This window comes from Vanellus vanellus (assembly GCF_965231255.1).
Source record: "Vanellus vanellus genome assembly, chromosome: 2".
NCBI lineage: Eukaryota > Metazoa > Chordata > Aves > Charadriiformes > Charadriidae > Vanellus > Vanellus vanellus.
In genome coordinates this window covers 103,580,475-103,608,073 of record NC_138906.1, presented here as the reverse complement: position 1 = coordinate 103,608,073, position 27,599 = coordinate 103,580,475, and the positions used below count along the sequence as shown (strand labels likewise).

Sequence of the window (27,599 nt, the reverse complement as noted above, 5' to 3'; positions counted from 1 at the left end):
CCGGGTCGGCGTTTGTCCCCTACAGATGGATGCTCTGCACCCCCAGCGTCCCACCTGGCAATGTGGCCTTAACCTAAATTACGGGTCAAGGCAAGTAAAAATGTCGGTCGTGGGGGATTTGAGACAAGTTCTTAAAACGATGGCGGGAACTTTTGGCTCTCTTTTAGAAGTTTAACTTTTCTCTCCCCATGAGCCCTTACCCCAGACGCCCGGTACCCTCCCCCTCCCCAACCAGGGCAGCTTCTGCTTCTCCTTCTCCTTCTTTTTCTTCTCCTCCTCCTCCTCCGTCCCAGCCCCCTTCCCGCCCCGCTCCGAGAGCTACGGAAGGAAATAACCATGAGGAAAAACGTCTCGGGGGTGTCTCTGTGTGTGTGTGCGTGCACCGCCTCCCGCCCACTGTCCCGGGACGCCGCCGTCCCCGTCCCGGCCACAGCCGCCACACGGTGAGGGGCCGCGGGCGGGAGCCGTGAGGGGGATATCGGTGCCCGGCCTGGGCCGGCAGGAATCAGCGGGGAGCGGAGGGAAGGGGCAGCGGCTGCCTCGGGGCACGGCGCTGGCAGGGCGGCAAGCGGGGTGGTGGGCGGCTGACGGTCCCCCACCCCCCACCGAGGGCGGCCCCGCTGCTTTCGCTTTCGCTTCTCGCGGCGGGCGGGCGAGAGGAAGACGGAGCCGGGGCCTGGCGGGTGCCCCGGGCTTGGTTCTTGCAGACGTGGCCGGCCGGTAGGAGCCCGCGGCGGGGAGCGGAGCGCCGGGTCCCCCCCCCCATCCATCCCCGACTCCCCTACACCCCGTTCCTGCCCCTCAGCGAGGGCCGCGGTGGGGCCGCCGCCCGCTCACCGGGGCCTTGCGGGCCGCGGCCGGGCCCGGCTGCCGCTGGCAGGCCCGCGGCCCTCGGCCGCCCCTTTCCCCCAGACCGGGGCTGGCTGGCACCGCCGGTGGGGTGGGGTGGGAGGGTGAAGGTTCGTCCCGCTCTCCCCCCTTTCCTCGGGTGAGGGCGGTTTCCCACCCCACCGGCGTCCGGATTGTTGGGGGTGGCCCAGCCGTGCTGGTGCCCCCAGGAGCAGCTGGGCCCGGAGGTCCTCGGCGGGGGTGGCTGGGTCGGGGAGGGAGGGAGGGGGGGGGGGCACAGGCTGTCTGCCTGCCGAGGCACAGCTTGTTACACCGGCTTGGATTCGGGGGAGGCGAGAAACTATGGTAGTCTACTTGTAGCCCTGGTACAGGACATAAAGTCTTTCTATATTATTTCTATATGCTTCTGATCTATGCATACAGCCCGTGCTTGTCAGGGGTGAGGTGCAGGAAGGGTAGAACTCCGCGGCCTCTGGGTTGCTGGGGTGAGACCAGGGGCACAGAAAAATAGTCAATATTAATCAGTATTGGGGCTCTGATTGCAGGTTGAACTGGGCTGTGGCCACGTATTGCAGGTGTTGGTCCACCACAGAGTCGCTCCACCGGTTCCGCGTGTCTCAAAAGATGTTGGGATGTTAGTCATTAGGTATTTTCTGCCCTTCTGCCGCTGGCTTAAAATGTCTAAAAGCAGTGCGAAATGCCTGTCATCTGCTCTGGTTTCTCAAAAGGCAGTCGTGTGCCCTTGCCTTGTCTGGATCAGGTTTGTCTCGCCGGGTGATCCACAAGCGCACAGCTCTGTTCGGAGCCACAGCCTGTTGTGTATACAGCTGCCCATTCTGGTTGTTGTGTGGGAGATCCCGCTCGCGTGGCTCTCCATCCCACTAAGTACTTTCATGTCACTTTGCGAACACACGGGGGCTGGTGACAGTGCCTTATTTCAGCCTAGCAACAAAGCTATTTTCCTTTGGTTCCTTTTACAGCCAAAGGAGAAAGGTGTAATTCAGACCCAAAGTGCAATTTGGCTGCAGCCCGCCACAGGAGCGTGTTCCTCACTAACTACACACCTCAGCCAAGTGAGCATTTAATAAATACTCTTTGTCACTGTAATTTTGGGGCCACTACTACTCTAAGAACAAGTTTTTCAGGTCACCTTAGTGAGGAAGCTGTTGTAAGTCTCTGCATTCTAGCATCAGTATTCTAATTTATTTTATTTACATTGAGAAAAATTAAAGCTTTTTGGCCTTACAACCCTTAAAAACAAGGCATCTATACTGGAAGTACTTTTTCTAGTGGCAGTGGTCGTCTAAAGTAATGTAAGTGAATTAAAATCAAATAGGAGTGTTACATTGCATTTGCCCGGGCAAGCAGAATTCTTCAAGTTTATCCTGCGTTTTTCCTACTGTATTTGAATGGAGAACAGTAGGCAGTTTAACAGAAGTTCATGAGCATTACATTTGATGTGTATTAAGAGCATTTACTGAAATTTATAATACGAGTTACAAGTTTGTTACCGTGCATAGGAAGAATTTTACTTCTGATTGGCTGCAGCTATGTGACTTTATGCTTTCAATGTGCTGCCACAAACTATGTGGAGATTTTGTGTTAGTATCAGAATTACGTTCATGCTTTCACTGTTTGGAATTGGATGCCTTAAGATACTTTTACCCCTTACAATTACTTGATTTAAACAGTGAAATAAGATAGCATATGCTGGTTGGACCTTCGAAAGCTGGAAGAGGAATTGATCTGGTTTTGAAAAATTTTGTTTACTTTACATACCCGTTTATTTGGTAAAGCAAAGATCAAAGCAGCGGAACTCCTCAGGTTCTTTTGCTCTGATGCTTACAAACAGGAGCGTGTGGACTAATCCTTTATGGAAGATACACTTAAATAATTTCAAGGACATAGGCGAGCAAACTGGATAAGAATTTTTCCCCATCTTTGGTAGTAAGAATCATAGATGATTTTCATATTAAGTGCAGGTATCAAGTTAATGGTATTCTTTTATGCTAATTTTACTTCACAATTACAGTTTCAGTTTGGTGCCAATCTCCAGAAAACATAAATATTAAGAAGGGACATATATATAATTTTTGTCGCCATTTAATACTTTGATAATGCTGCTACAGTATGCTTTGGATATGTCTGCTTTTTTGTTAACACAGTTGACTGAAAATTATTCTGCATCTGGGTCTTGATCACTTCTGGATAAGTGTTATTTCTGTCACTGAAATATAATTGAATTTTGGTGCATGAATTTTAAATGTTAAATTGAAAATATTTTACTTAGAAGATAACCCCTAACAGGCTTGTAGCATCAGCATTTGAAAAGACAAGATTCTGTAATTTCTTTGTTTATCAAAATATCTTGCACAGTGAATATAATAAAGGACAGTTAATTACAAATGGTTTTATCTAACTTTTTTAATTACTGATTTATTGATATGGAATTCTCATGGGCTTTTTTGCTCAAACTTCATTTTATTTTAGAGAATCAGAGCTGAGCATTCCAGTCTCAGAGAACTCGAGATTTTGTTGTGCTTAGAACTTGATAAATGCCTGTAGGAAGGATGCCCAAGCCCTTGTTCAAGTGGCAGTCCTGTAGAGAAAAGGTGAGAAAAGGAAGATCACGTGACTGTGTGGTGTCTGAATGGCAGCCTCTGAGAGAGGGTTCAGAACTTCAGCAGATTCGTGTATGATTGCTGACTGCAATTCAGCTCCATGGACAGAGGCAAAATTGTCTTCTTAAAAAGCTGAAGTTGAGAGCAGTGTTTTTAACTTGCCTAAGGAGAGTGGCTGATAGGCTGGACAGGGTTGCTACTCAGAGGGATCTTGACGGGATGGAGAAATGGGCTGACAGGAACCTCATAAATTCCAGCAAAGGCAACAGGAAAGCCCTGCATGTGGGATGGAGTAGCCTGAGGAGCAGAGGAGGCTGTGGGAAGGCTTAACGGAGAGCAGCCTTGCAGAAAAGGACCTGTGTGTTGTGGCGGACCAGGTGCTGAATACAAGTCTGAGCGCACTGTTGCAGTAAAGGACAACCAGATTGTGGGCTGTATTAGTAAATGAAGCTAAGGGACAGCAAGCCAAGGGAGTGACTCTTGCCCTCTGTTAGGCACTTGTGAGACTAGCACGGTGGTGAGGGGGCTGGAGCATATGATGTTCCAGGAGAAACAAAGAGGTGGATTTGTTCAGCCTTAAAAGAAGGTGAAGGAAGGGGAGTTCTCACTGCTGTAGGTGGGAACATATACAGCCAGGCTTTTCTTGGATGTGTGTGACAATGCGATGATAGGCAATGGACACAGGCTTGTTTAGCTACAAGGACGTTTGTTTTGGTTTTGTTTTCTTAGTTTTGTTTTTAACCTGGACAATGGTAAAACACCGAAAGGAGGTGTCTAGTGAGTGTGTGGAGCATCCATCTGTGGAGGTGTTAGAACTTGACTGGAGAAGGGCCTGTGCAGCCACATCTAATTCCACTTGTGCTGGATGGTGTATGAAAATCCCTCCCAACCTAAACTGTTCTGTTATTCTGTGATTACTCAAAAAAACGGGCATTATAGCTTTAGAAACTAATTGTTAAAGTTATGCTTGGGAAAACACAAACCCAATAAAATATGCAAGAAACCTTAGATTTCCTTGAAATTGCATCTGGAATGAAGATACAGTCATCACAAAAACTTGCAATCATAATTTCATTTACCATGTTATACAAACATGAAAAAAAGTAAGACCTTGCATATTTTCTTATTGGTAATTTATGGCTTAGAATTTTTGTTACAAAACCTACTATATTCTTTGAGAGAATGTTAAGCAGGAGACCCAATGAGAATGTGAAGAGTTTTTATATTTCTTTCTTGGTTTCTCACCCTTAGTGTGCAGCAAATTTTAGGCAGCAGTGCCTTAAAGAGACTCGTAGACACTGTAGTGAAAGCTAGTTTACTGTCTGGGAATTTTTAAGGAGAAGAAAATGACTATCCAGAGCCCTGTATGCAGCCAAATCTTTGAATTTAAAATTGCTGCTTATTCAGATGACCTACGCAAGACATACGACCGTTGGTTACATTAACTCTGCTTTCACAGTTGTCCAGTTTATAAATCATCTAAACAGTCAATTTTGACTCTTATTAATCCCCAGATGTCCTTAAAGGTTAAGGACAAAATTACGGTGGATAGCTTAGTTTCTGCTATATTTGTTCTAAGACAGAATAGACCGTGGGTTTCTGTGAGTTCTCATGCGATAAGTTTGAGGAATTTGTGTCATCGCTTCTTCGAGATGATTCAGTATGAAAGAAAAGCATGACATGACTACTAAATATCTTTAAGGAACCAGTTTTTAATTAATTCTAGCTCATAAACTCATGAATTAGTGTATAAACTGTCAAGAAATTAAATGTGTTTTCGAAGAGGAAGCACTGCAGTTTGGAGTATGATGCTTTTCATCTTTTGCTCATTGCAAAAAAAAAAAAAATCTGTTCTAGGCTCAAAATGGACTTCAACTGTGAGATATGAATAGAAGAACCAAAGTATTTTCTTATCGTTTTGTGTTTAAGCTACTATTTTTACAGTGGTGGAAAGAGTAAATCAACACAAAAGGATTAAAGTTGTTTTTACATCCTGAAAAATGCAAGGCCATCCACTGCATGTTTATTTGATGATTTGGACAAAGAACTATTAATATGAAATGGTTTGGGTTAGAAGGGGATTTGTAAGACTGCTTGATAGTAGGTCTCTAATTTGAAGTGGGGATCATTTAGCAATGACTGCAAAGTAGGGATGACTGTGAAGTCAGTTGGTGAAATAATTTCCTTCTGAGGTTCTGAAAAAGGAAAAGGTGTATCAGTGAAACCTTAAAGATTGGCTTCTCCTAGCTTGGTTTACTCTCAGTAAACACTGGGTTTTCCACAGTTTTCAGTTTCTTTGTCAGGTGGGATAGATAAAGGAGGAGAGTCTTCTGTTAGCATTTTGTTCTTCACAAAAACACAACATTGTTTTATTTGCAGCTGTGTTGTAAAAGGTGAGTAATCTGGGACTGTTTTCCTCTAGAAACCCACCTTTCCTTCGCCAGAAGCACTTTCAGCTTTCTTACTGGCCTGATGGAAGATGCGTACCACTTGGCTTCTTTGAAGGTGAGGGAGATTCGTGGATACCCTCCTTGCAGCCTGCAAGTGAGGGCTGTGACCGAACTTTGAGTAGTTGAGTTGAAGGCCCCGTGCCATCATCTAGTGTCTGCCTTCACCTTCTCTCTGCCTGCAGGGATCACAGGTCTCAGGAAACCCTCAATGCTTTCTCTCCGTACTTTCACACCATAGTTAGATGTGAGAGAAATAATATCTAATTTCACTGTTAATAATATGTTTGACTGTGTGAAAAATAGGGTTTTTTTTAACCTGTTACATTCTGCTGTGCCTCATCCGAACCAGGAGGATTGAGGATTATGCTAGTTTAATTATTTTAAATTAGTTTGGTTACTGGAAGAGGAAAATTGGGAAAAGCCTTGTGATGCAGTTACTATTGTAGTACAGGAACTTTCGTATAACCAAGTCAGCCTGTGTCTTGTGTCCTTTTACTGACATCTGTGACAAAACTTTCTCATACATGTCTGCAATTCTACTTCAACTTCCTGTTTTTGTTAAAAAAGGAGTATACAGAAAGAAAATCTCATTTAAATAACCTCTGTTGTACAGCATTAAAACTACAAAGTTATCTCAGTAATTTTTTCTTGCCCCTTGTGCATTCAGCATAATGGAATTGCTTTATATTACTCATATGCTCTGTAGATAAATGCTGTTACATACAGTTCTACATATCTTTCTTTTAGAGAAGTGAAACTTCAAAGTTATGTTTTATGTGTGTGTAGGGATCAGAATTCAGGCTGCTTATGTACCTACTGGTCCTGCAAATATTTCAGCAACCTGTTTAAAACCCTTGCTAGCTGGTGCCTTAGTAATTTTCAGTAGGGGACAAATGCAATTTTGAGTCCTGGTCTTCATTCAGGGGCTCTTAATCTTTCTAGGAAAAGGACTTCCTAATTTAGTTTTATTTTGTGTCTTTTCAGGATGTGTTTTACAGTTTTTAAGATGATTCAGAATGTAAATTGGCAAAACTTGAACTCTGATCAAGCAAAGCATCTAATTGGAAGGTTTTTTCAAAGGCTTCAATCTGTCATTATGCTGCAAAGCATGTTTGCATCTGCCTTAATTATTTAGTTATTTTTTTTGTTAGTGGTAAGTTTTATCTATGAAAAATGATCTCCAAAGCCTGCAAATAAATGGAAATCATACATTTAAATGCAAATAGAGTATCCAGATTTTAAGTAGTTAATAATGCTCAAATATGGTTTTGGAATATACATGATTATTAGAAAGACTGATTTACCTTATTTTGCTTTCTTTTAAAAAGTGATTCTAAATTACCACTTTTTTTTTAAGCCTGTAACTCTTTGTTTTGTAGGGGTTTCTACCTTGGTGAAGGTATAGCGGGCAAGTATTGACTTGAAAGCTGCTTTTAGGATGTCTGAAGATGATGAAAAAGTTAAACTCCGACGAATTGAACCTGCTATTCAGAAATTCGTTAAAGTGGCAATTCCAACAGATTTGGAGAGGTTAAGAAAACACCAGATAAATATTGAGAAGGTTAGTGTTCATATTTTACTAACAGTTCTTTTTTCAGTATAGAAGCAGTCATGCTGGAAGATTATGTAGAGGTTTCAATGGAAAATTGATTATTAAATGTTTAAATTCAAATTTTGCTAAAAATGAAACTTCTGTGTTTCCTGGTCATTCAGTGTGTACAAAGGCCTTTATTAGTGGGAATTAGTCAATCAACACTAGTGTTTTGTGTTAAAAAGTTGTCGTAAGGAAAGCAGCCTAATAGTCTTGCTTTATTTTTAAGTCACGGTTGTTACCTGCCAATTATTCTGAATAACTTATTGTTTATACCTGTCTTTTTCTATATATATTTTTAAACTGAGGTGAGAGAAATTATTTAAGTAAATAAAAAAAGAATTGTATTAAAATTCCAGCATGTTGACGTTAGCTCACACTTGATAGTGAAACTGAATATGCTTCCAGGAAAAATTAGTGTCAAGTTAAATTCTTCCATACACTGTTGCAGTGCCTGTACTGGTAAAATAACTGTGCCCAGGACAGTTGTCAGCATGAAATGGCCTATATCTGTATTATTAAACCCTAATATTCTGCAAAACAGGGTGGCTGCATCCACACTGCTAGTTGGCAATAGCCTCTCTTCTGTGTTTATAACTCCTTAACTATTCTTGGGAATTCTTTAGGCGAGAGAGCTATTTGGCATGGCCAAAACCGTGCCAAGGACAGTTCTAACAATTTAACAGCACAGATGACCAGATTTCAGACTTGAAATGTTCTCAGTCTCTGTTTATTATTATAACTATAGCCTGTGGAAACAGAGAAATTGGTTTGTTGAGGAAAGTGGTAAGAGATTTACTGTAAAACAGGTGACACCACTAAAAAAAAGGAAGCGAGTGACTCAGGAAATATGCTTATAGTCATAATACCAACATTGTGATGGAATTTTTAAAATGACTGATAAAAGACATATTTGTGTAGAAAAGATTATACTTACCACCACAGAAAAATCAGTGACAGTGTCTGTAGTTCTGTGAAGTTCTGTACATACTTCTGAAAAATCATACATAGTATTAATTTCACTAGGCTTGTTCATGATTTATAAAATCAAGTGTATATGTGTGTCTGGGTGGTGTAGGACAATTATCTACATTTTTTAACACCTTGGAAAGGAATGAATAAATGGGAAGAAAATATGTGAATGTGATTTTGATTTCCTGAAAGGTGTGGTCTGAAGGGTGTGTATAATGTTAATGTTGAAACTATTTTGTATTTTGCTGTTGCCACTTTTTCACAACTTTAGTATAACTTTACTGTAACTTTACCAAGTGAGTCACCTTTTGGATGAAATTTTCCATGCTAGGTTTCTGCCTTGAGTACTTTTGGGATGGGGGAGGAGGGAAAATAAGTCCATGTAGTTGTTTCTGAGAACATAGTCAGGAAATAATATGTTGTTCAAGTGATAACATTTCTTACTAAAATAACTTACTTAGTTTAAGTGGTAGTGATTGATAGTTTAGTGATAATTTCTTTTCAAAGCAGTGACGTGTTAGAATTTTGAGATTTTTGTGGGGTGGTCTTTGTTCGAACTGTACATTATACTAAGCTTCTAAATACCTGCCATGTTTTAGCCAAGAGGTATGATTTTGAAAAAGAAAGTGGTTTGCAGGTACTCACTGGACACTGGTTAAAGTCCACCAGCTGAAGATTGCTAAAGATTTACCCAACACTGGACACACTCCTGTGCTTAGAAATTACCAAAGCTCATTCTTGGAGTTGCTAATTTGATCGGTTCTGAATCTGAAAATGAAAACAGGGAGATGATTCCCACATTCTCATCCTCTTACTTTCCCTTACTTGTGTGCAAGAGGAAGGTCTTGGCACATGTAAATACAAGATAAAGAATTGGGTGGGGGCAGCTTGTGAAGAAGTACCTCAGATAGAAGGTGAAAGTGCAGAAATGGTGGCTGACCATGGGATGGGATTAAAACTAGGACAGAGCAAGACCTGGGGCTGCTGGGACTAGTGATGGGAGATAATAGTTCGATTCTTTCCTGGTGAGAGTGTAATAAGGACACAATAAGGATATGAACTGCAATATTCATAAACTGAAAAGTGTATTAGTATAATATTTGCCTGAAGCAGTAACTTCTGAATGAGACAAGCTATTTTTTTTCAGTCACAGCATGTTGTTTACTCTTTGTTATTCCATATTTGTATAATTCATTACATAACCTAGGTGCTAGCTGATTCAGCATTTTTTTGCATTGGAATCAGCCGGTTTGCAGCAGCCCCATACTGTAGTGGTCAGGAGCAGTTTTCTGTTCTCCAGCTTCTCCCATGAATAACAATTAATTGAGTTACTTTGCATTATAGCCAGAGTACAGAGGAGTCAGTATTAGCCTTACTCTTGGGTGAGATGATGGTGGAGCAAGGAGCCTCAACTGTTAAACTGCCCTGGAGAGGTATACAGCCTCCAGTGATCAGTGTGTACATCTCTCGGTGTGCATGGCCCATACGTAGCAGTGGCCATAGAGCTAGTTAGGAGTGACCGGTGAAGAATAATGCAGAATAGGACAGTATTCAGAGGTGCCTAGAGGAGAGCATCGTAATAATAGCTTTTCCATGCAAGCTGTTTCATTCAAATAGAGGCAGTCTTGGTATCTCGGTTGTTCCCTTCATTCTCTAACCGGAAGTTGCACAACTGCGCATGAAAGCAACATGCATTTGTCCCGGTCCACCAAGAGGGATTTCTTCATGGCAGAAAGGTAGTTTTTGGCCCACAGTTGGCTTATGTTAAAATTGCATTAAAAAATATACCTTCAGTGCATGACTCCAGTTAATATCACAGAATCATGGAATTTTCAGAGTTGGAAGGGACCTCTAGAGATCATCTAGTCCAACTCCCCTGCTAAAGCAGGATTGCCCAGAGCACATTACTCAGGACTGCATCCAGGCGGGTCTTGAAAATCTCCAGAGAAGGGGACTCCACAACCTCCCTGGGCAGCCTGTTCCAGTGCTCTGTCACCCTCACCTTAAAGAAGTTTTTCCGTGTATTTGAACAGAACTTCCTATGTTCTAACTTGTGCCCATTACCCCTCGTCCTGTTACTTGGAACCATTGAAAAGATCCAGGCTCCATCCTCCTTCAACCCACCCTTTAGATACTTGTACGCCATAATAAGGTCTCCCCTCAGCCTTCTCTTCTCCAGGCTAAAGAGTCCCAGCTCTCTCAGCCTTTCCTCAAAAGGGAGATGCTCCAATCCCTTAATCATCTTAGTTGCTCGTTGCTGGACTCTCTCCAGCAGTTCCCTGTCCTTCTTGAACTGGGGAGCCCAAAACTGGACACAGTATTCCAGTTGTGGCCTCACCAGTGCAGAGTAGAGGGGGAGAATGACCTCCCTCGACCTACTGGCCACACTCTTCCCTATGCAGCCCAGGATTCCATTGGCCTTTTTGGGAACAAGGGCGCATTGCTGGGCCGTGGATAATTTACTGTCTACCACAACCCCCAGATCCTTCTCCTCCGAGCTACTTCCCAGCAGGTCCGCCCCTAACCTATACTGGTGTCTACCATTCTTCCTCCCCAGGTGCAGGACCTTGCACTTGCTTTTCTTGAACCTCATTAGGTTCTTCTCTGCCCAGCTCTCCAGCCTGTCCAGGTCACGCTGGATAGTAGCACGGCCCTCTGGGGTGTCAGCCACCCCACCCAGTTTGGTATCATCAGCAAACTGGCTGAGGATACACTCTGTCCCCTCATCCAGGTCATTAATGAATATATTAAACAAAATTGGACCAAGTATTGACCCCTGGGGGACACCACTGGTTACAGGCCTCCAGCTAGACTCTGTGCCGCTGATCACAACCCTCTGAGTGCTGTCCCGCAGCCAACTCTCAATCCACCTCACTGTCATCTCACATATCAACAGCATCAATGAGTGTGGAGCAGTGAGGTGTACTATTCTTCAGTCTTGAAGAAGGCATTCAGAAGGGGTGCAGTTAATAAATACCCACAAAAGGGTGGCATAAAAACTATAGCCTTGCCTCAAAGGAGCAAATGGGTGGTCACTGGAAAAGGTTGTCTGTTGAGGGCAGGGGGGAGCTGACCTACCAGACAGAATGGGAAGGGATCAGCGGGGCAAATGAGTGTTACACAAATGGTTTTGTTGCACTCTGAAGGTAAAGATAAGCTCTTGGTATGTGTTAAGGTAGTAATTAGGGAGAGAGGATAGAGGGGATGGGCATAACTCTTACGCTGCCTGATTATTGTTTTTTAATAGTACTACTTTGTACAGCTAAACAGATTATTTGCTAAGTACTGTCCATATATGTAAACCCCACTTCATTTAGGATATATAAAAACCCTATCAAGAAGCTTCAAAATGCATTGGGTGTTGCAACGAGAAAGAGAGACATGATCAGTTATTACCCTGTGTAGTACTTCCCAAGATCATCTCTCACACTGGTAAGTACTGCATTTTGCAGAACCTGGTCAGTGAGGAGAGGTAGCCAGTTACTGGTTGACCCTGCTGAAAATCTTTTACGTGTTTAGACAGAGAATAATTATGCTGTATCTAGACAGATAGTGTTACCGTGGTGTCAGGGAGAGAGTGAAATACATTCCATTTAATTCAGCCATGTGTTGGTCAACTGAAATCTTTATTGGCCCCTTTATTGTATCTGGCTTGGACATTTCTTGAGATTTTCAGGTTGTTGATGGTATCAGTGTGGATCAGCTGTTCAGTCAACATAATAAAATTTGCATATCAGAAAAATCCTTAAATAATTGTAAACATAGTTCTTAAAGTGCTAATTGCACTTCCTCTAGAACAACACTTTTATGAAAGCAAGAAGTGGTAGCAACATTTAGTATAGATTTGTCTTTCTGGTTTCAGAATACTGTTAAAAATTTCTGCATCCCTAGATAGTATAAATCCTGGCAGATTTGATATTTGAATTAGTAATTAATAGAATTATTAGAAACAAGTAACTATAGATAAAACCTTTAAATAAGCAATTGGTAACTACACCATAAGGTATTTAGCAGTACGGAAGACTTCAGAACTTCTGTGTATTGACAAAAAATGTGACGTAAACATTTACGGGAAGTAATACATCTGAATACAAAAATAGTCCCTAAATGCCAGATTCCTTAAAATGTTCTTAAAACTGGCAAGTTTCTCTTTTCTTTTCTTTTCTTTTTTTTTTAAATACTTTTCTGGCTCTAAGAACTGTAAATATTCTGAAGTTTACTCTATTGATAGATTTATGAGAAGGTGAGAAAAAAATATGGCAAATTGGAATTTGAAATCTGTCACTAGATAGTTTTAGATTATCAGAACACGAGCAATAGTTTGGTTGAAATGCTTCTGTGATAATTTGTATTTTATACCTTTTAAATGCATTTTAGCCATAATGAATGTGTTACAGTACTTTGATGAGCTGTCAGCATCAGCAGCTTAAATGGTTTTCTCTGAAATACTTTTTGTAAAATTAACTTTCAGCCATGTAAACCAAACATCCCTAGAGGTAAAGGGATAATTTTGTAGACTCTGGTCCTGTTTACTTTACAGGCTACTTTTAAGCAAAAATCACTAATTATGTCAAATTGCTTAGAGCAGCAACATTATTTACTTATGATGAAGCCAATATCTCTAACCTCATTTCATGAATATTGATTTAAACCTTAGGTTCCAGAGATAGTGTGAACAATTAATCTACTAAATCACTATTTGAAGAAACTATAAAATCAATATATAATGAAATTTGACCTTGAGTACACCTTTCCAGAGGAAGTGGCTACCATAAATCCATGGTCATTGCTTCTCAACTGTTTGAGAGTCCAACTTTCCATATGACAGTTTCTGAAGACTTAAAAATTACATCCCTAAGAAATCAGTACTCATGCCAGTTTTTATCTTTCCATGTTTTCCCCAAAGAGTTCATGTTTTCTAAAGGACGTTCCATGGATTGGATGGCCTTTCACTCCAAAACAGGGAATGGATCGCATGCTTATCCAAAAGAGTTACAACTTTCTGTTAGCCTCTGTTAGATGAAAACAATTGTCATGGTACTACAGGAAGGTGGAGATTTTTGGCGTGCTGCCCTAAACTTTGTTGGTAATAGGCAACAATCCTTAAAAATAATTAAAAAAAAGTACTCCAAGACATGGCATCGTTTTCTCTGTTGCTCTCAGTTTTAATTTCGTTTCCTGTGACTGTGCCAAAGTTAAAGGATGTTGTGTGAAACACTTTCCACCTTTCACTGACAAACATTGTTGTGGTGGAAAGATCCATAAAGGTGACACAAAATGAGAAATGAAGATATCTGAGGCTTACTGCAGTCTTCATCAGAATGTATACATTTGTTTAATACAGTTATTGTAAAGCTTTTAGAAATACTGGTGAGTATTACCTGCTACAAAATTAATGTGGGGAATATTATGAAAAGCTTTGAGTTTTCTCCATGTCCACTGAATACTTTCAAGGAGAAATGGAAGGGATCCAAAGCATAAGCATGAAGGTTTCTTTCTAAAGAGAGTTCTCAAAAGAGAATGGGACAAAGAGGAAAAGAGCTTGAGTGTCTAAGAGTAACCTTATGCTTTGTATTTCTGATGTAGAGGACAAACTATTTGGCTATAGCACAATTATGATTAAATATCACAGAATCATGGAACCATAGAGTGGTTTGGATTGGAAGGGAACTTTAAAGACCATATAGACCAGCCCCACTGTCATGGGCGGGGACATCTTTCACTAGACCAGGTTGCTCAAAACTCTGTCCAACCTGGCCTTGAACACTTCCAGGGATGGGGCATCCACAGCTTCTCTGGACAGCCTATTCCAGTCTCTCACCACCCTCATCGTAAAAGTTTCTTCTTATGTCCAATCTAAACTTACCTTCATTCAGTTTAAAGCATTGTCCCTTGTCCTGTCACTACAGGCCTTAGTAAAAAGTCTCTGTCTTTCTTCTAAGCCCTCTTTATAACTTGAAAGGCTGCAATTAGGTCTCCCCAGAGCCTTCTCTTCTCCAGGCTAAACAATCCCAACTCTCTCAGCCTGTCCTCATAGGAGGGGTGTTCCAACCCTCTGACCATTTTTGTGGCCCTCCTCTGGAACTGCTCTAACGGGTTAGGATTCCATAAGTGGTTTTACTTCATGGACCTCTCTGTTTTACTTGTATTTGTTAATGATAAATAACATCAGTACCACCTCTTCTCAAGGTCTGCTATCCATGAGTCTCCCAGAGTGAACATTGCCCAGGAGTATCGCCTACTTTTTGTTGGATGGAAAAGAGAAGGCAACAAGGAAGAATTCTCTGACCACATGAATGGCATTGCTCTGGGTGTATTAAGTCATTGGATTCTTTGAAGTCATCACTAGCATACTAGGAATTTTGAAGCAAAGTAACAAAACTTCTAAATATTTAAAGCAGATAAATGTGCTGGGCATTTCTAATGGAAATTTTAAAGAGCAATAAAGGTTTCCTGAGGAATTCTTCTTGTTGGTCTAAGCTGGAAAACAGGTTGGGTTTTTTTTATTGTTTGGTATGTGGACAATATATTACAGTCAGTTGAAATTAAAAAGGTCATTTTTCCCCAGGCCCCTGCTGTTCCACCCTCAAAAATACCCGTTTCAGTACTCTTTCAAGGATGACTGAATTGGAGGATCTACTGTTGATACAGATTATTTTTTTTGATCCATTTTATTTTAAAGAACAATGGCAGTAATTTTAATGGCATAATAATTTATGCAGAAGTTGCTAGTTTCCCAGAAAAATCACTTTAATCTGACTTAATTGAACACTCAACTGCTTTTCTTCCATAGCACTACATAATCCTAACATGAAAGAACTTTTTTCTCTGAAAATAAGAAGTAACTTCAGATTTTTTGTTGTATTTTAGGAAGCTGAGTAACTTGTGATCCTTATTGCTGTGGCCTCTAAAATTATGAAAAGAATGAAGGAAAGATGTAGGCTGTAGACAGATTTTTTTTTTTTATTGGTAACAAAGCCTATTAAGAAATGCAGGAATTGAACTTTAAATAAAAATGCCTCAGAAATCATGCTAAGTATTTTGTCTTGTTACTTAAACAATTAAAAAGAATGTTTTAATATTGTCTAGTATTTTAAATGTATTCTCTGATGATTTCAGCCCGTGTCCCAGGAATCACAGCTTCTACTTATGTTATTTTACTACTCTTTTTCATGACGATGTCTTTATATTATTTAGGTCAACTGGCAATAGCAGGGAGTGATGTATTTTCATGATGAAAGGGTTTATATGTGATGATATGCAGTTCTTTTGCAAAACTTGCTCTCTGCTGATGGAATAATTACTCTGGTCTCTGTCCCATGGAAAGCACTGTATGGACAGTTTCCCACTGAAGTTAGTGGAGCCTTATGCAGGTGCCACATCTGCCCTGATGGTTCTCGCAGCTGTGTTTGTAACTATATAGAAATGGTAAGTGTAAATGTGGATAGTAGTGTCGTGTAATGAATGCAATTCTCTTCTTTGTAAGTATCATCAGATACCTTTTTGTTCTATATGACCGGTAGTGCTTATCCCCTATTCCATTCCTTTTTCTTCCTTCTGCCCTTTGGCCACTGAGTTGTTATGCCACAGCAATATCAGGATGCTTCTTTGTTGTTAAAAACTTATGCTGAAACCCTGGTTATCTGCAGTTCAGTAAAATACATTGTAAAAAATTATTCACAAAATACATTGCTGTTTACCTCTCTAATTTTGCAGTGGAAATACCTATGACTCAGCTCCTTTACTGTCAATTTTAGAAAATAAAAGTGATTATTTACAGAAGGTTCCTTTTTTCTGCATAGCACGTTGGTAAAAATAGCAATTATATGGATTATTTCTCCTTTATTTTAGTATCAAAGATGCAGGCTCTGGGACAGATTGCATGAAGAGCACATTAATGCAGGACGAACAGTTCAGGTAAGGATATTAAAATGACTGTGATATTAATGGAATTAAATTACATACATAATACTGGTTACCTCAGGGATGGATCTTCATGGGACATGTATATTTGACAGATGGATTTGACAAGTACATGGTAATGCTTTACTTTTTTTAAAAGGTAGGGATTTCCTAATTGTTTCCTGTAAGGCATATTACAGTCAGAAATGTTTCAGAATTCTTGAACAAACAAAAGTTTGGAGACTCTGGTCTTTTGCAAACTGTCCTCTTACATTACTAAATTAGAAGACAGGAGTTGCAATAAGGATACTGTTAATTTTAAAGCATGGTTTCAGACCAAACACAGAACATCCGGACTACTAGTTTGGTGTACAGATCTCTTGTTGGATGCATAATATCATCAAAGGAGGAAATACCAGATGCATTTGTCAGCATGGCATCATCTCAGTGACTTCGTGCATAGTCACCTGTAACTCAGCATACAGGGAATCTCACTTCTGTTCCTAAAAAAATGCATGTCTTGATGAAAATGATGCAAAAGCTAATGCTAAACATCAGCCTTTACACTGCTAAATAGCACACAGCCAAATAATGTTATCAGTACGGAAAAACACATAGACCAGATCTGAACTGCATAGTTTGCTGATGCAGATATAGCAGGTAGTGGTTTTAGCATGCTGTACTGGCAAAACTGGGGATGGACTATCTTTGCCAGCAGGAGAGGCGTCTTATTTTGGTTTCGTAGATGTTGTTCAAAGAAGGGGCACGGCTTGTTACTAGAACAAACCTTTTGAGACCTACGCTGCCTCTAGATGAGCATGCTTTACCAGCAAGGGGTAGCACGGTCCTAAACCACTATGTTTTATAATTCTAATACTGTAAATTCCGGTGTTTGTTGCAATGTTTTACTGACTGCTGTGGGAATTAGACCAGACTAAAAATGAAAAAAGCTCAGGAAGAATTCTAATCCTATTTGAACAACAGTATTAGACAGTAGGCAGAGCTAGAATTTTGATGTTTTTTGAGGAATGGAAGGTGTTAATGAGCTTTTCTAGTCTAGATTATAAGCAGCTGTATATGAAATCCCCTTGATTTTCCTGTTGTTTAGAGGTTTTAATGTTTATTTTGATTTTTCATCAAGCATTTTTGAAATTTGCATATAAAGTAAGTTTATTCTTAATATCGAAAGAGTCTTCTAAAGGTGTAAGTCCTGGTAAAACAATGGCATTCTAACAGGTAGTAAGCATGTTTGCTCGTGTCTGCTCTAATCTCTTTTTCACATCTGAGGGGTAGGAGAGGCTTCTCTTGCAGCTCTTAATTATCAGTATAATTTGTTTAGCAAGACAAAATCTATCAATAATTAGAGAGAAAGTAATCATGTTGAAGATGATGTTTTTAAATACATTAAGTGCTTTAGTAATAAAACCTCATATTTATCTCCTAGAAACATTTATGTTTGTCTTGAACCTAAAGCTTGCCATTTTCACTTTCAGCTAAAATAAATTTTCTTATGTTTTATTTAATGCTTATTGCTTTTAGATCTGGATGCAAGTTATGCAGTAAAGTGGCTCACATTCTGATACCCAGAGAGCAGAACAAGTATCTGGGTCCAGGCAAGAAGAGTAGACTAGCTCTTTGTTTTAATTAAATAGTTAGGAGTCTGGAGTACTTGATAATAAATTATATGACATGTAGAATGTGTTTGCTGTAAGCTGTTTAAATGTTTACCAATGGACTTGTGATCTGTTTGTTTGCAAAGAAATCAGATTAATTATTGTGATACCAAATGTTCTCTGCAGCACACACTTTGCTCTCAAAATTAGATGTTGTAAAAATACATTAGGAATCCCTAAGTCAATATTGACCCAAGGCATCCGCCACAGGTTTTAGACAAATATATGCACAGCCACTCTACATTTAATCCATGTGCACATAATTAGCCATTTTTCTGAGTTTTCAGTTTACTCAGAATAATTACTTCTGTTGTACTTTTGATGATGGTCAAAATTATAATGGAAGTATAGATGAGCATAAATGTATACCTGTTCTTTCTGGTGACTGGATGCCACATTAAAAATTTCTAAGAAGGAGAGTGAAGAAACCGGGGAAATCTGTGTATAGGGCATGATGACACCCTTTCAAAAATACTGAGAACATAGCTCTTGTATACTGTGTATGTTTTCACAACGGTACTCTTTAACATTAGATTGGCATTTTTAGGGACGGTCCATGGACTTCTTCAGATGTTAGGCCTGAATGAATACACAGTTTTGCTAGGCTTTGCCCACATATATGCTGGCTGTGCTATATAATGTTAATTATTGCAAAATTTAAGTTCATTTCAATGAAATTGACTTTGTTGTAACACCTAAGGGCTGCCTTGATCATAGTCATAGCAAGAGGTAGAAAAGTGCTGCAGTTACTAGAGAGGATATAAGGCATTAAACAAAACAAAGGAAAAATACTGTTGATGAATGATCTAACTTTAGTCTATATTCACCCCACAAAAGGAGACTGTTCTGCCAGGCATACCCAGGCAGATGTTGTTTCTCCACTTTGTTGCTCTAACTGGGAAAGCTACTTGGAAAGCCTGGTTGACAAAGTCCCCTGGGAGGCAGTCCTCCAGGGCAAAGGAGCCCAGGAAGCCTGGATGTTTTTCAAGAAGGAAGTCTTAAAGGCGCAGGAGCAGGCTGTCCCCGGACAAGCCATTGGGGAAAAAGACTGGCCTGGCTAAACAGGGAGCTAGTGTTGCGACTTAAGGAAAAAAAGAGGATTTATGGCCTTTGCAAGGAAGGGCAGGCCACTCAAGAGGACTACAAAGAGGTAGTAAAGCTATGTAGGGAAAAAATCAGGAAGGCCAAAGCCCAGTTAGAACTAAACCTGGCTTCTGTTGTCAAGGACAACAAAAAAAGTTTCTATAAATATATTAGCAATAAAAAGAGAACTAAGGATGATCTCTGTCCTCTAGTAGATGGGGCTGGTAACATAGTGACCAAGGATGAGGAAAAGGCTCTGGTACTTAATGCCGCCTTTGCCTCCGTCTTCAGCAGTAGGACCAGTTGTTCCCCAAGTACCCAGGCCCCTGAGCTAGAAGACAAGGATGGGGAGCAGAATGAAGCCCCTGTAATCTAAAGGGAAATGGTGAGGGACCTGCTTCAGCACCTGGAGGTGCACTGATCTATGGGGCCAGACGGGATCCACCCAAGGGTACTGAAGGAGCTGGCGGAAGTGCTCACCAGACCACTTTGCATCATTTATGAGTAGTCCTGGATAACTGGGGAGGTCCCAGCTGACTGGAGGTTGGCAAATGTGATGCCCATTCACAAGAAGGGCTGGAAGGAGGATCCAGGGAACTACAGGCCAGTCAGTCTGACATCAGTGCCTGGGAAGGTCATGGAGCAGATCATCCTCAGTGCCATTACATGGCACATGCAGGAGAATAGGGTGATCAGGCCCAGTTAGCATGGGTTTGTGAAAGGCAGGTCATGCCTGACAAACCTGATCTCCTTCTATGATAAGGTGACCTGCTTAGTGGATGAGGGAAAAGCTGTGGATGTTATCTACCTGGATTTTTGAAAAGCTTTTGACACCGTTTCCCACAGCATTCTCCTGGAGAAACTGGCTGCTTATGGCCTGGACAGGTGTGCTCTTCGCTGGGTAAAAAACTGGCTGGATGGCCGTGCCCAGAGAGTGGTGGTGAATGGAGTTAAATCCAGTTGGTGTCTGGTCACAAGTGGTGTCCCCCAGGGCTCGGTGCTGGGGCCGGTTCTCTTTAATATCTTTATCAATGACTTGGATGAGGGGATCGAATGCACCCTCAGTAAGTTCGCAGATGACACTAAACTAGGCGGACATGTTGATCTGCTTGAGGGTAGGATGGCTCTGCAGAGGGATCTGGACAGACTGGACCGATGGGCCAAGGCCAATGGAATGATGTTCAACAAGGCCAAGTGCCAGGTCCTGCACTTGGGTCACAACAACCCCATGCAGCACTACAGGACTGGGCTTGAAAGCTGCCCGGCGGAAAAGGACCTGGGGGTGTTGGTGGACAGCTGGTTGAATATAAGCCAGCAGTGTGCCCAGGTGGCCAAGGCGGCCAACAGCATCCTGGCCTGTATCAGGAATGGTGTGGTGAGCAGGACTAGGGAAGCGATCATCCCCCTGTACTCGGCACTGGCCCCACCTCGAGTGCTACGTTCAGTTTTGGGCCCCTCACTACAAGAAGGACATTGAGGTGTTGGAGTGTGTCCAGAGAAGGGCTGCAAAGCTGGTGAGGGGTCTGGAGGACAAGCCTTATGAGGAACAACTGAGGGAACTGGGGTTGTTTAGCCTGGAGAAGAGGAGGCTGAGGGGAGACCTTATCACTCTCTACAACTACCTGAAAGGAGGTTGTAGAGAGGTGGGGGCTGGCCTCTTCTTCCTGGTGACAAGTGATAGGACGAGAGGAAATGGGTTTAAGGTATGTCAGGGGAGGTTTAGATTGAATATTAGGAAACACTTTTTCACTGAAAGGGTTATTAAACATTGGAATAGGCTGTCCAGGGAGGTGGTGGATTCACCATCCCTGGAGGTGTTTAAAAAAAGGGTAGATGTGGTACTTAGGGACATGGTTTAGAAGTGGTTTTTATCAGGGTAGGTTAATGGTTGGACTTGATGATCTTAAAGGTCCCTTCCAACCTTAGCAATTCTATGATTCTATGAAAATGTTAATTTTTTTTTTTTTTTTCTTTTTCACTTTTATGGTTTCAACTGCAAATGGTTTACAAGTAAAAGATTGTTTTCAGTGATCTCTTGCTTAAATATTTAAAGCTTAGTTGTATGGCTCATGTCTTCTGTACCATCCTTAAAATTATGCAGTCTTCAAATTAAATCTCTTTCTGGAATACTACGCAAATAATACTGGGAGAGCGTAAGAAACAGGGTAGATGAGTGTCTTTATTGCCACAGGAAACTTTATAGTATCAATGAAGGGTCATGTAAAATCAGCTTCCTGTTGCAGCCTGGGGCCATCTGTAGGGTAAATGTATCCTTAAACTCAGAGTTTCTTTGACCTATGCCAAGAAGTTTGCAACATATATCCTTTATTACATTGCTTTAAACAAAGTCCAGAGAAAATAGGTGAAGGCAACATTACATTTGTACAGCTAAGCTACTGCAGTGCTTTCATAAAAAACATATTTATGTTTGAGAGGGTTTAAATTGGTGGGTTTGTTTGGAAGTGCTATTTACTTCTTAATTTAAAACAGCAACATGCAGAATGGAGGGAGAGTTACAGAATCACAGAATTTTCAGAGTTGGAAGGGACCTCTAGAGATCATCTAGCCCAACTCCCCTGCTAAAGCAGGATTGCCCAGAGCACATTACTCAGGACTGCATCCAGGCGGGTCTTGAAAATCTCCAGGGAAGGGGACTCCACAACCTCCCTGGGCAGCCTGTGCCAGTGCTCTGTCACCCTCACCGTAAAAAAGTGTTTCCATGTATTTGAACGGAACTTCCTATGTTCTAACTTGTGCCCATTGCCCCTCGTCCTGTCACTTGGAACCATTGAAAAGAGCCTGGCTCCATCCTCCTTCAACCCACCCTTTAGATACTTGTACGCCAAGTTGACAGTGATTAATGCACAAAAGACGAGATAAAGAAAAAAAGGGTCTGATTTGTTGGACATGACAGATCCTGTGTCATCCATGTACTATTTCAGCATAGTTTGAACTATTGCAAAATGCATGTGACTTTACATTTACTGATAATACAACCAAGAAGAGGAAGAAAAAGAGAATGATGTTGGTAGAGATTGAGTGTGATAATGGCGTGACCACCATCATTCAGTTAGCTGGTAGTGTTAGGAGCAGCATAGGCGGCTGGGGATAGAGTTAAGTAAAGTGCTGGAGTTTCCGAGTGCTCTGGTGGTATCAGCTTTGGCAGTGGCGCATCGCTGAAGCAGTTACTTACACTGTGTTTTTCTGGTAGCTGTTGCTGGGGGCCTTAGGTAGAACTTCAGATATTTCCATAACTGGTAGAGATATCAGGTGTTACAGGGAAATCATCCTACAGCTCAAATCCTTTCTGCCTTTTCAAAGGTGTTGGTCATGGAATCATAGAATTGTTTGGGTTGGAAGGGACCTTTAAAAGTCATCTAATGCAATGAGCAGGGACATCTTCAACTAGATCAGGTCGCTCAAGCCCCGTCCAACCTCTCAGCCCTTTGATGTTTGTACAAGATGTATCTGTGCAGACCTGTTGTTTACCCTGGTGCCCTGGGAGCCTCATGTTGGGTCAGCAGTGAAGCTGTCCTTACGCTCTTTGTTCCTACCTCTTTTCCTTGTGGTGTTACGTGTCCTTAATCAACAGCATGCTGCGGCAGCACAGCCCAAGCTCTGCTGTGGCACGGTACTGCAGGTCGCTGTGTGCGTTTGCCTGCAGTTGAATAGGGTTTCCATTATTTCCTTCTTGGTTGTCATCCGTTAACTTTTTCTCAGTAGTAATGAAGTTTGTTGCATGCAAGAGACAGGTGTTGCTGGTATAGCATTGGTGGTTGATGTTCACGAGTGTTATGTATTTGAGTGTGAAGTGATGTTGATATTTTAAGGCAGCCCACAGTAAGCCTATGGAAATATGGCATCTGTTTTTGATCATTACATTACTTTGAAAATTAGTGAAGAAAAATTACTGCTCTGGAAAATAAATACCCAGGTAGAATAGTTAGTCCAGTTTGGGCACCACGCTTTTAAGGCAGGTATGGACTGATCAGGGAGTATTCAGGGAGAGTGATGAAAATGGTCAGAAATTGGGAAAACGAGACTTATTTGGAAAGACTGACAAATTCGCTATTTTGCCCAAAGAATGCCAGATAGTGGCGTGCTGTCTGTGAACATGGAATAGATGGTTGCAGAGAGGACAGGGCTTGCCGTTCTCTGTTTTGAACAGAGAGGATTAGAAGTACCTGGTTTGAACTGAGGCGAGAGAGATTTCTGTTAGACATGAGTAAAATGCTGTAGCAATTGGGACAATGAATTCTTGCAAAATAATATCAAGGAATTCTTGCAAAATAATATCATGTAGCTCTTCATAAGGAAGTCCTTTTAAAACCTGATTAGATAAACAATTGTCAGAAATAAAATAGGGACAAGCAGATCATGCTTTGAAGGGATGGCTTCCCAAGGTTTTCGCCAGCTTTATTTTCCTGCAGTTTTTGTGAGATAGGCTGTTATTTGGTTTTGGAAGCTAACAAACCAAAATTGCAAATATCATAAAGAAAAATTCTGTGTCTTTTGGGCTAAATTTGGTGGGCTCAAAACTCAGGAGTTCCCATAAACGAAAACAGGATTTTGTATTACCTTCCTCGCTGAGTAAGCTTGGGTTTAAAAGTGGAAACAGTTGGGAAGAGGGTGATATACTTTTATGCTCTACCCAGAAATTAAACTCTGTCCCATTAAAATGGTTATGAAAAGAAGTCACAGTCATTTGCATATCCATAACTTTTATCATGTCACACCCCGGTGAGCTCCTAAGATGTGTTTTCTCGCAGTGGGGCTTAGCTTTCTTGCTACGCTGAATCTGTTTAGCTTCTGTTTAATTGACAATAAATGGAACAAGAGTCCTCTCCAAAACCATGAAGGAAGAGGTAATAAAATTAAATTTCACCAAATAGGCAAACGCCATCATTTGATTCCTTCATCGTCTTTCTCACAAATATTTCTCTTTGATCAGCGAGGTAATGATGAATAGTGAAAGTGAGGATCTAATTTAGCCGTTCCTTGGGGTGGGTAGTTCGTTTCTCTTGAAGCTCCTGTTGAGGATTTTTGAAAACTCCAGCCGTGAGTTGGTGGTTGTGTTGGTCACTGCCCAGTAACTGTATTCATTATACCCATGCATTGGCTATACTGGAAATTTGCCCCAGCTGCAGCTCCAGTGATGCAAATCCCTAGCAGAGTTACATTTGAACGCAGTTTCAAGTGGGAAATTTTCCTTTTTTTTTTTTTTTTTTTTTTTTTTTTTTTTAATGAAGCCGCGTTGGAGGCCTTATTGGCTTATCCCAAACTCACTATTGTCACTGTGTCACAACGTTTTTGTTTGATGTATCGTTTTTTGTCTCCTTTATGGCCAAAGATAGGATAGTAATAATTTTGTTTCCTGAAACAAAACAGCAGGATGGACTTCACTCAGTCCCCTGCATACAATTCTCACAAAATAGATAACTAAATGTTGTGCCTAGATAGTCCCATTTTGCCTTTTAAATGAAATTCCAAGATTTTATAAACCGAGAATTTTGGCACGCGGTGGACTATGACACTGGTGAAATTCTCCCTTTTTCAAGTACTTACGGGCAGACTATGGGAGAAAGATAACAGTAAGAACAAGGTAGATTCAGATGGGAAATGTACGATGAAAATTATTGGGTACCGTGTTTCTAACTCAACTCAACATCTTACAAAGTTATTTTTTATATCTCTCCTTTTTAATTGCTAGTCAGTGTTTTTTACCTGGGGTAAGCCTTAAATCATGCAGCCTGAATTGTCAAATACTACTCTTAATTTAAGCATACAATAGAACATAGTCTTAGTAATTTGACAAATGATTTTTACGAATCAATAGTTCTTTCCTTGGTTGCTTAATGTGGCTCGTGCAGTGTTACTTCAATTTGTTGTTGAATTTATTCCCGTCTTCTCTAATTATATTTCTACTATTTCTTTCATACATTATAAAAAAAAAATAATTCTACTAGTATGTATAAATAAAATAAGTTCCATCTAGTTCCTGCTTTTCCAGGCAAGCAATATTACCTTTCTAAGGCTTTACTTGTACCTGGTTTGTATTACTGAAGAAAACCTTTCTTTTTCTAATCACTCACTGGTGTTAATCCACTCTCTTCTGCTGCTGTAAGAATAATACTCAAAACAATTGGTAAATAGTGCAATAAATAATATAATTTATTATATCATCTTATAATGTAATGCAATTAATATTGTTTTTATTACAGCCTTATTTTTTAATAACTAGGTTAAAACTGTGTCCTGAAACAATGAGTGGTATAATTTGACTTATAAATTTCTTCTTTTCATTTGTAGAAAAATAAAAGTTGTGTGCATTTTTAGATTTTAAAAGTCTAGGCAACAAAAAAACCCTCTATTTTTGCTGTAGACAGAAATTTATCTCATAGGAGATGCCTGCACACAGATTCTTCTTGCTAGTTGTGAATAGTTTATATCTTCTCAAAACTCTCATAACTAAATAAATATTTCTGTATTTTATTATATTTTATATTCCAATCAAATAAAGATATTTGTCCTTCCTCTGAAAAAAATATAAATATTGCAAAATAAAAAAGAAAAGTAATCCCTCTCGTTTTTCCCTGTAGTTGTCTTTACAAAATGAAAATGATAGTTTTGGGGTAGTTGGGGGTTGCGAATGATTGTATCCTGAAGTGCCATAATCACCACAGTCACTTAGAAAAAAAAAAAAAAAGGGGCAAATTTTGAGAAGCAATCACTTATTTTGTTTGGATATTATTTTAACTTGTTGCAACTTGTGCAAATATTTTGGCAAAGGCCTAAATTGATCACAGACACCAAAATACCTTCAGTAATTACATAGTGAATTAATTAGATAAATACTTTAATTGAAACCCAAAATAAATCAAACTGATTTCTTTACTTGGAGAAGTAGATAAAGTATAACACTGACAGCAGGAAAATAAAAATATTGTTAGGGTTGGCTTCAAAACTATTTATCCCTTGTTTTGTGGTTGGCTGATACTACGGATAAATTAGTTCACCAGAGAAGATAATAGGTACCATCTCTTCCTTGACCTTTGGTTCTTATTCTCCTGGGGCAGATAGCTTAATTTCCCCTATAGAAAGTAGGCCATGTCCAAACAGACTCTGCTCCCAACACAGCAATCCCAGTGATGCCTCAGTGCACTGTTGAGGGACTGCTGTTTTGGGAGCTGCCACCCCCATTTTTTTTTTTTTTTTATAGATAGGGGAGTGGCCACACAAGCAAATATTAAAAATACAACAGACTTAGAAAGCTGGTTGTGAGGTAGGGACACCACCAAGTAAGATGCACTTGGTAGTACCAGTGCCTTCCTCTGTGGACAGCTTTGAGCTCTGGTTGAGGTGACTAAATTGCTGTGTTGCTCAGTATGGCTGTCAGCTACAGGCCTGTCATCCGCTTTAGGAATCACAGAATCACAGAACCATAGAATGGTTTAAGTTGGAAGGGACCTTAAAGATCATCAAGTTCCAACCCCCCTTCCATGGGCAGGAACACCTCCCACTAGACCAGGTTGCTCAAAGCCCCGTCCAACCTGGCCTTGAACACCTCCAGGGATGGGGCCTCAACAACCTCTCTGGGCAACCTGTTCCAGTGCCTTACCACCCTCAAAGTGAAAAACTTCTTCCTAATGTTCAGTCTGAACCTGCCCTCTTCCAGTTTGAAGCCATTAAGCCTTGTCCTATCACGACATGCCCTTGTAAAAAGTCCCTCTCCAGCTTTCTTGTAGGCCCCCTTCAGATACTGGAAAGCTGCTATAAGGTCTCCTCAGAGCCTTCTCTTCTCCAGGCTAAACAACCCCAACTCTCTCAGCCTCTCTTCATAGGAGAGGTGCTCCAGCCCTCTGGTCATCTTCGTGGCCCTCCTCTGGACCCCCTCCAACAGGTCCGTCTTTCCTGTGCTGAGGGCTCCAGAGCTGGATGCGATATTCCAGGTGGGGTCTTACGAAAGTAGAGTAGAGGGGCAGAATTGCATCCCTCGACCTGCTGGCCACGCTTCTTTGATGCGGCCCAGGATATGGGTGGCCTTCTGGGCTGTGAGCGCACATTGCCAGCTCATGTTGGGCTTCTCATCAACCAACACCCCCGAGTCCTTCTCCTCGGGGCTGTCCTCAGTCCAGTTCAGGAAGAGCAGGAGGTTGGTCATGTACTCAGAAGGGACCATCTCTAGGTTGAGCTATCTCAAGTGAGGACAAGCCGCTTCTCTGTAGAGCGCTGTGTTTTTTATGGGCGGTACAAAAAGACCAGGGAATAGCACCAGGTCACAAAATAACAGAGTCTGGGAGACCCGGGATGGGTTCGAAGGAAGGGTCCACCATGTTATGGGAGGCATGGGCTTTTACAGCAGTTGTGGGCACCTTTGACAGGCAAACCAGCAGCAGTCAAACAATGCAGTCTGGAAATGAAAATGGATGTAGAGGAGAGGTGATGTGGAACACAGGGA

The 27,599-nt window shown here is 41.0% G+C and overlaps 1 protein-coding gene across 1 annotated transcript in view; it reads left to right on the top strand.

Moving 5' to 3' along the window:
- The first annotated feature begins 653 nt into the window (after positions 1–653).
- STX17 (syntaxin 17) overlaps positions 654–27,599 on the top strand; it is a 40,453-nt gene continuing 13,507 nt past the window's right edge. Inside the window, exons 1-4 of the mRNA XM_082479910.1 lie at positions 654–720; positions 5,893–5,975; positions 7,300–7,481; positions 16,335–16,400. Of these exons, the coding sequence (XP_082336036.1) occupies positions 7,359–7,481; positions 16,335–16,400 (189 nt within the window). The 5' untranslated portion in view covers positions 654–720; positions 5,893–5,975; positions 7,300–7,358. The remainder of the gene's footprint in view (positions 721–5,892; positions 5,976–7,299; positions 7,482–16,334; positions 16,401–27,599) is intronic.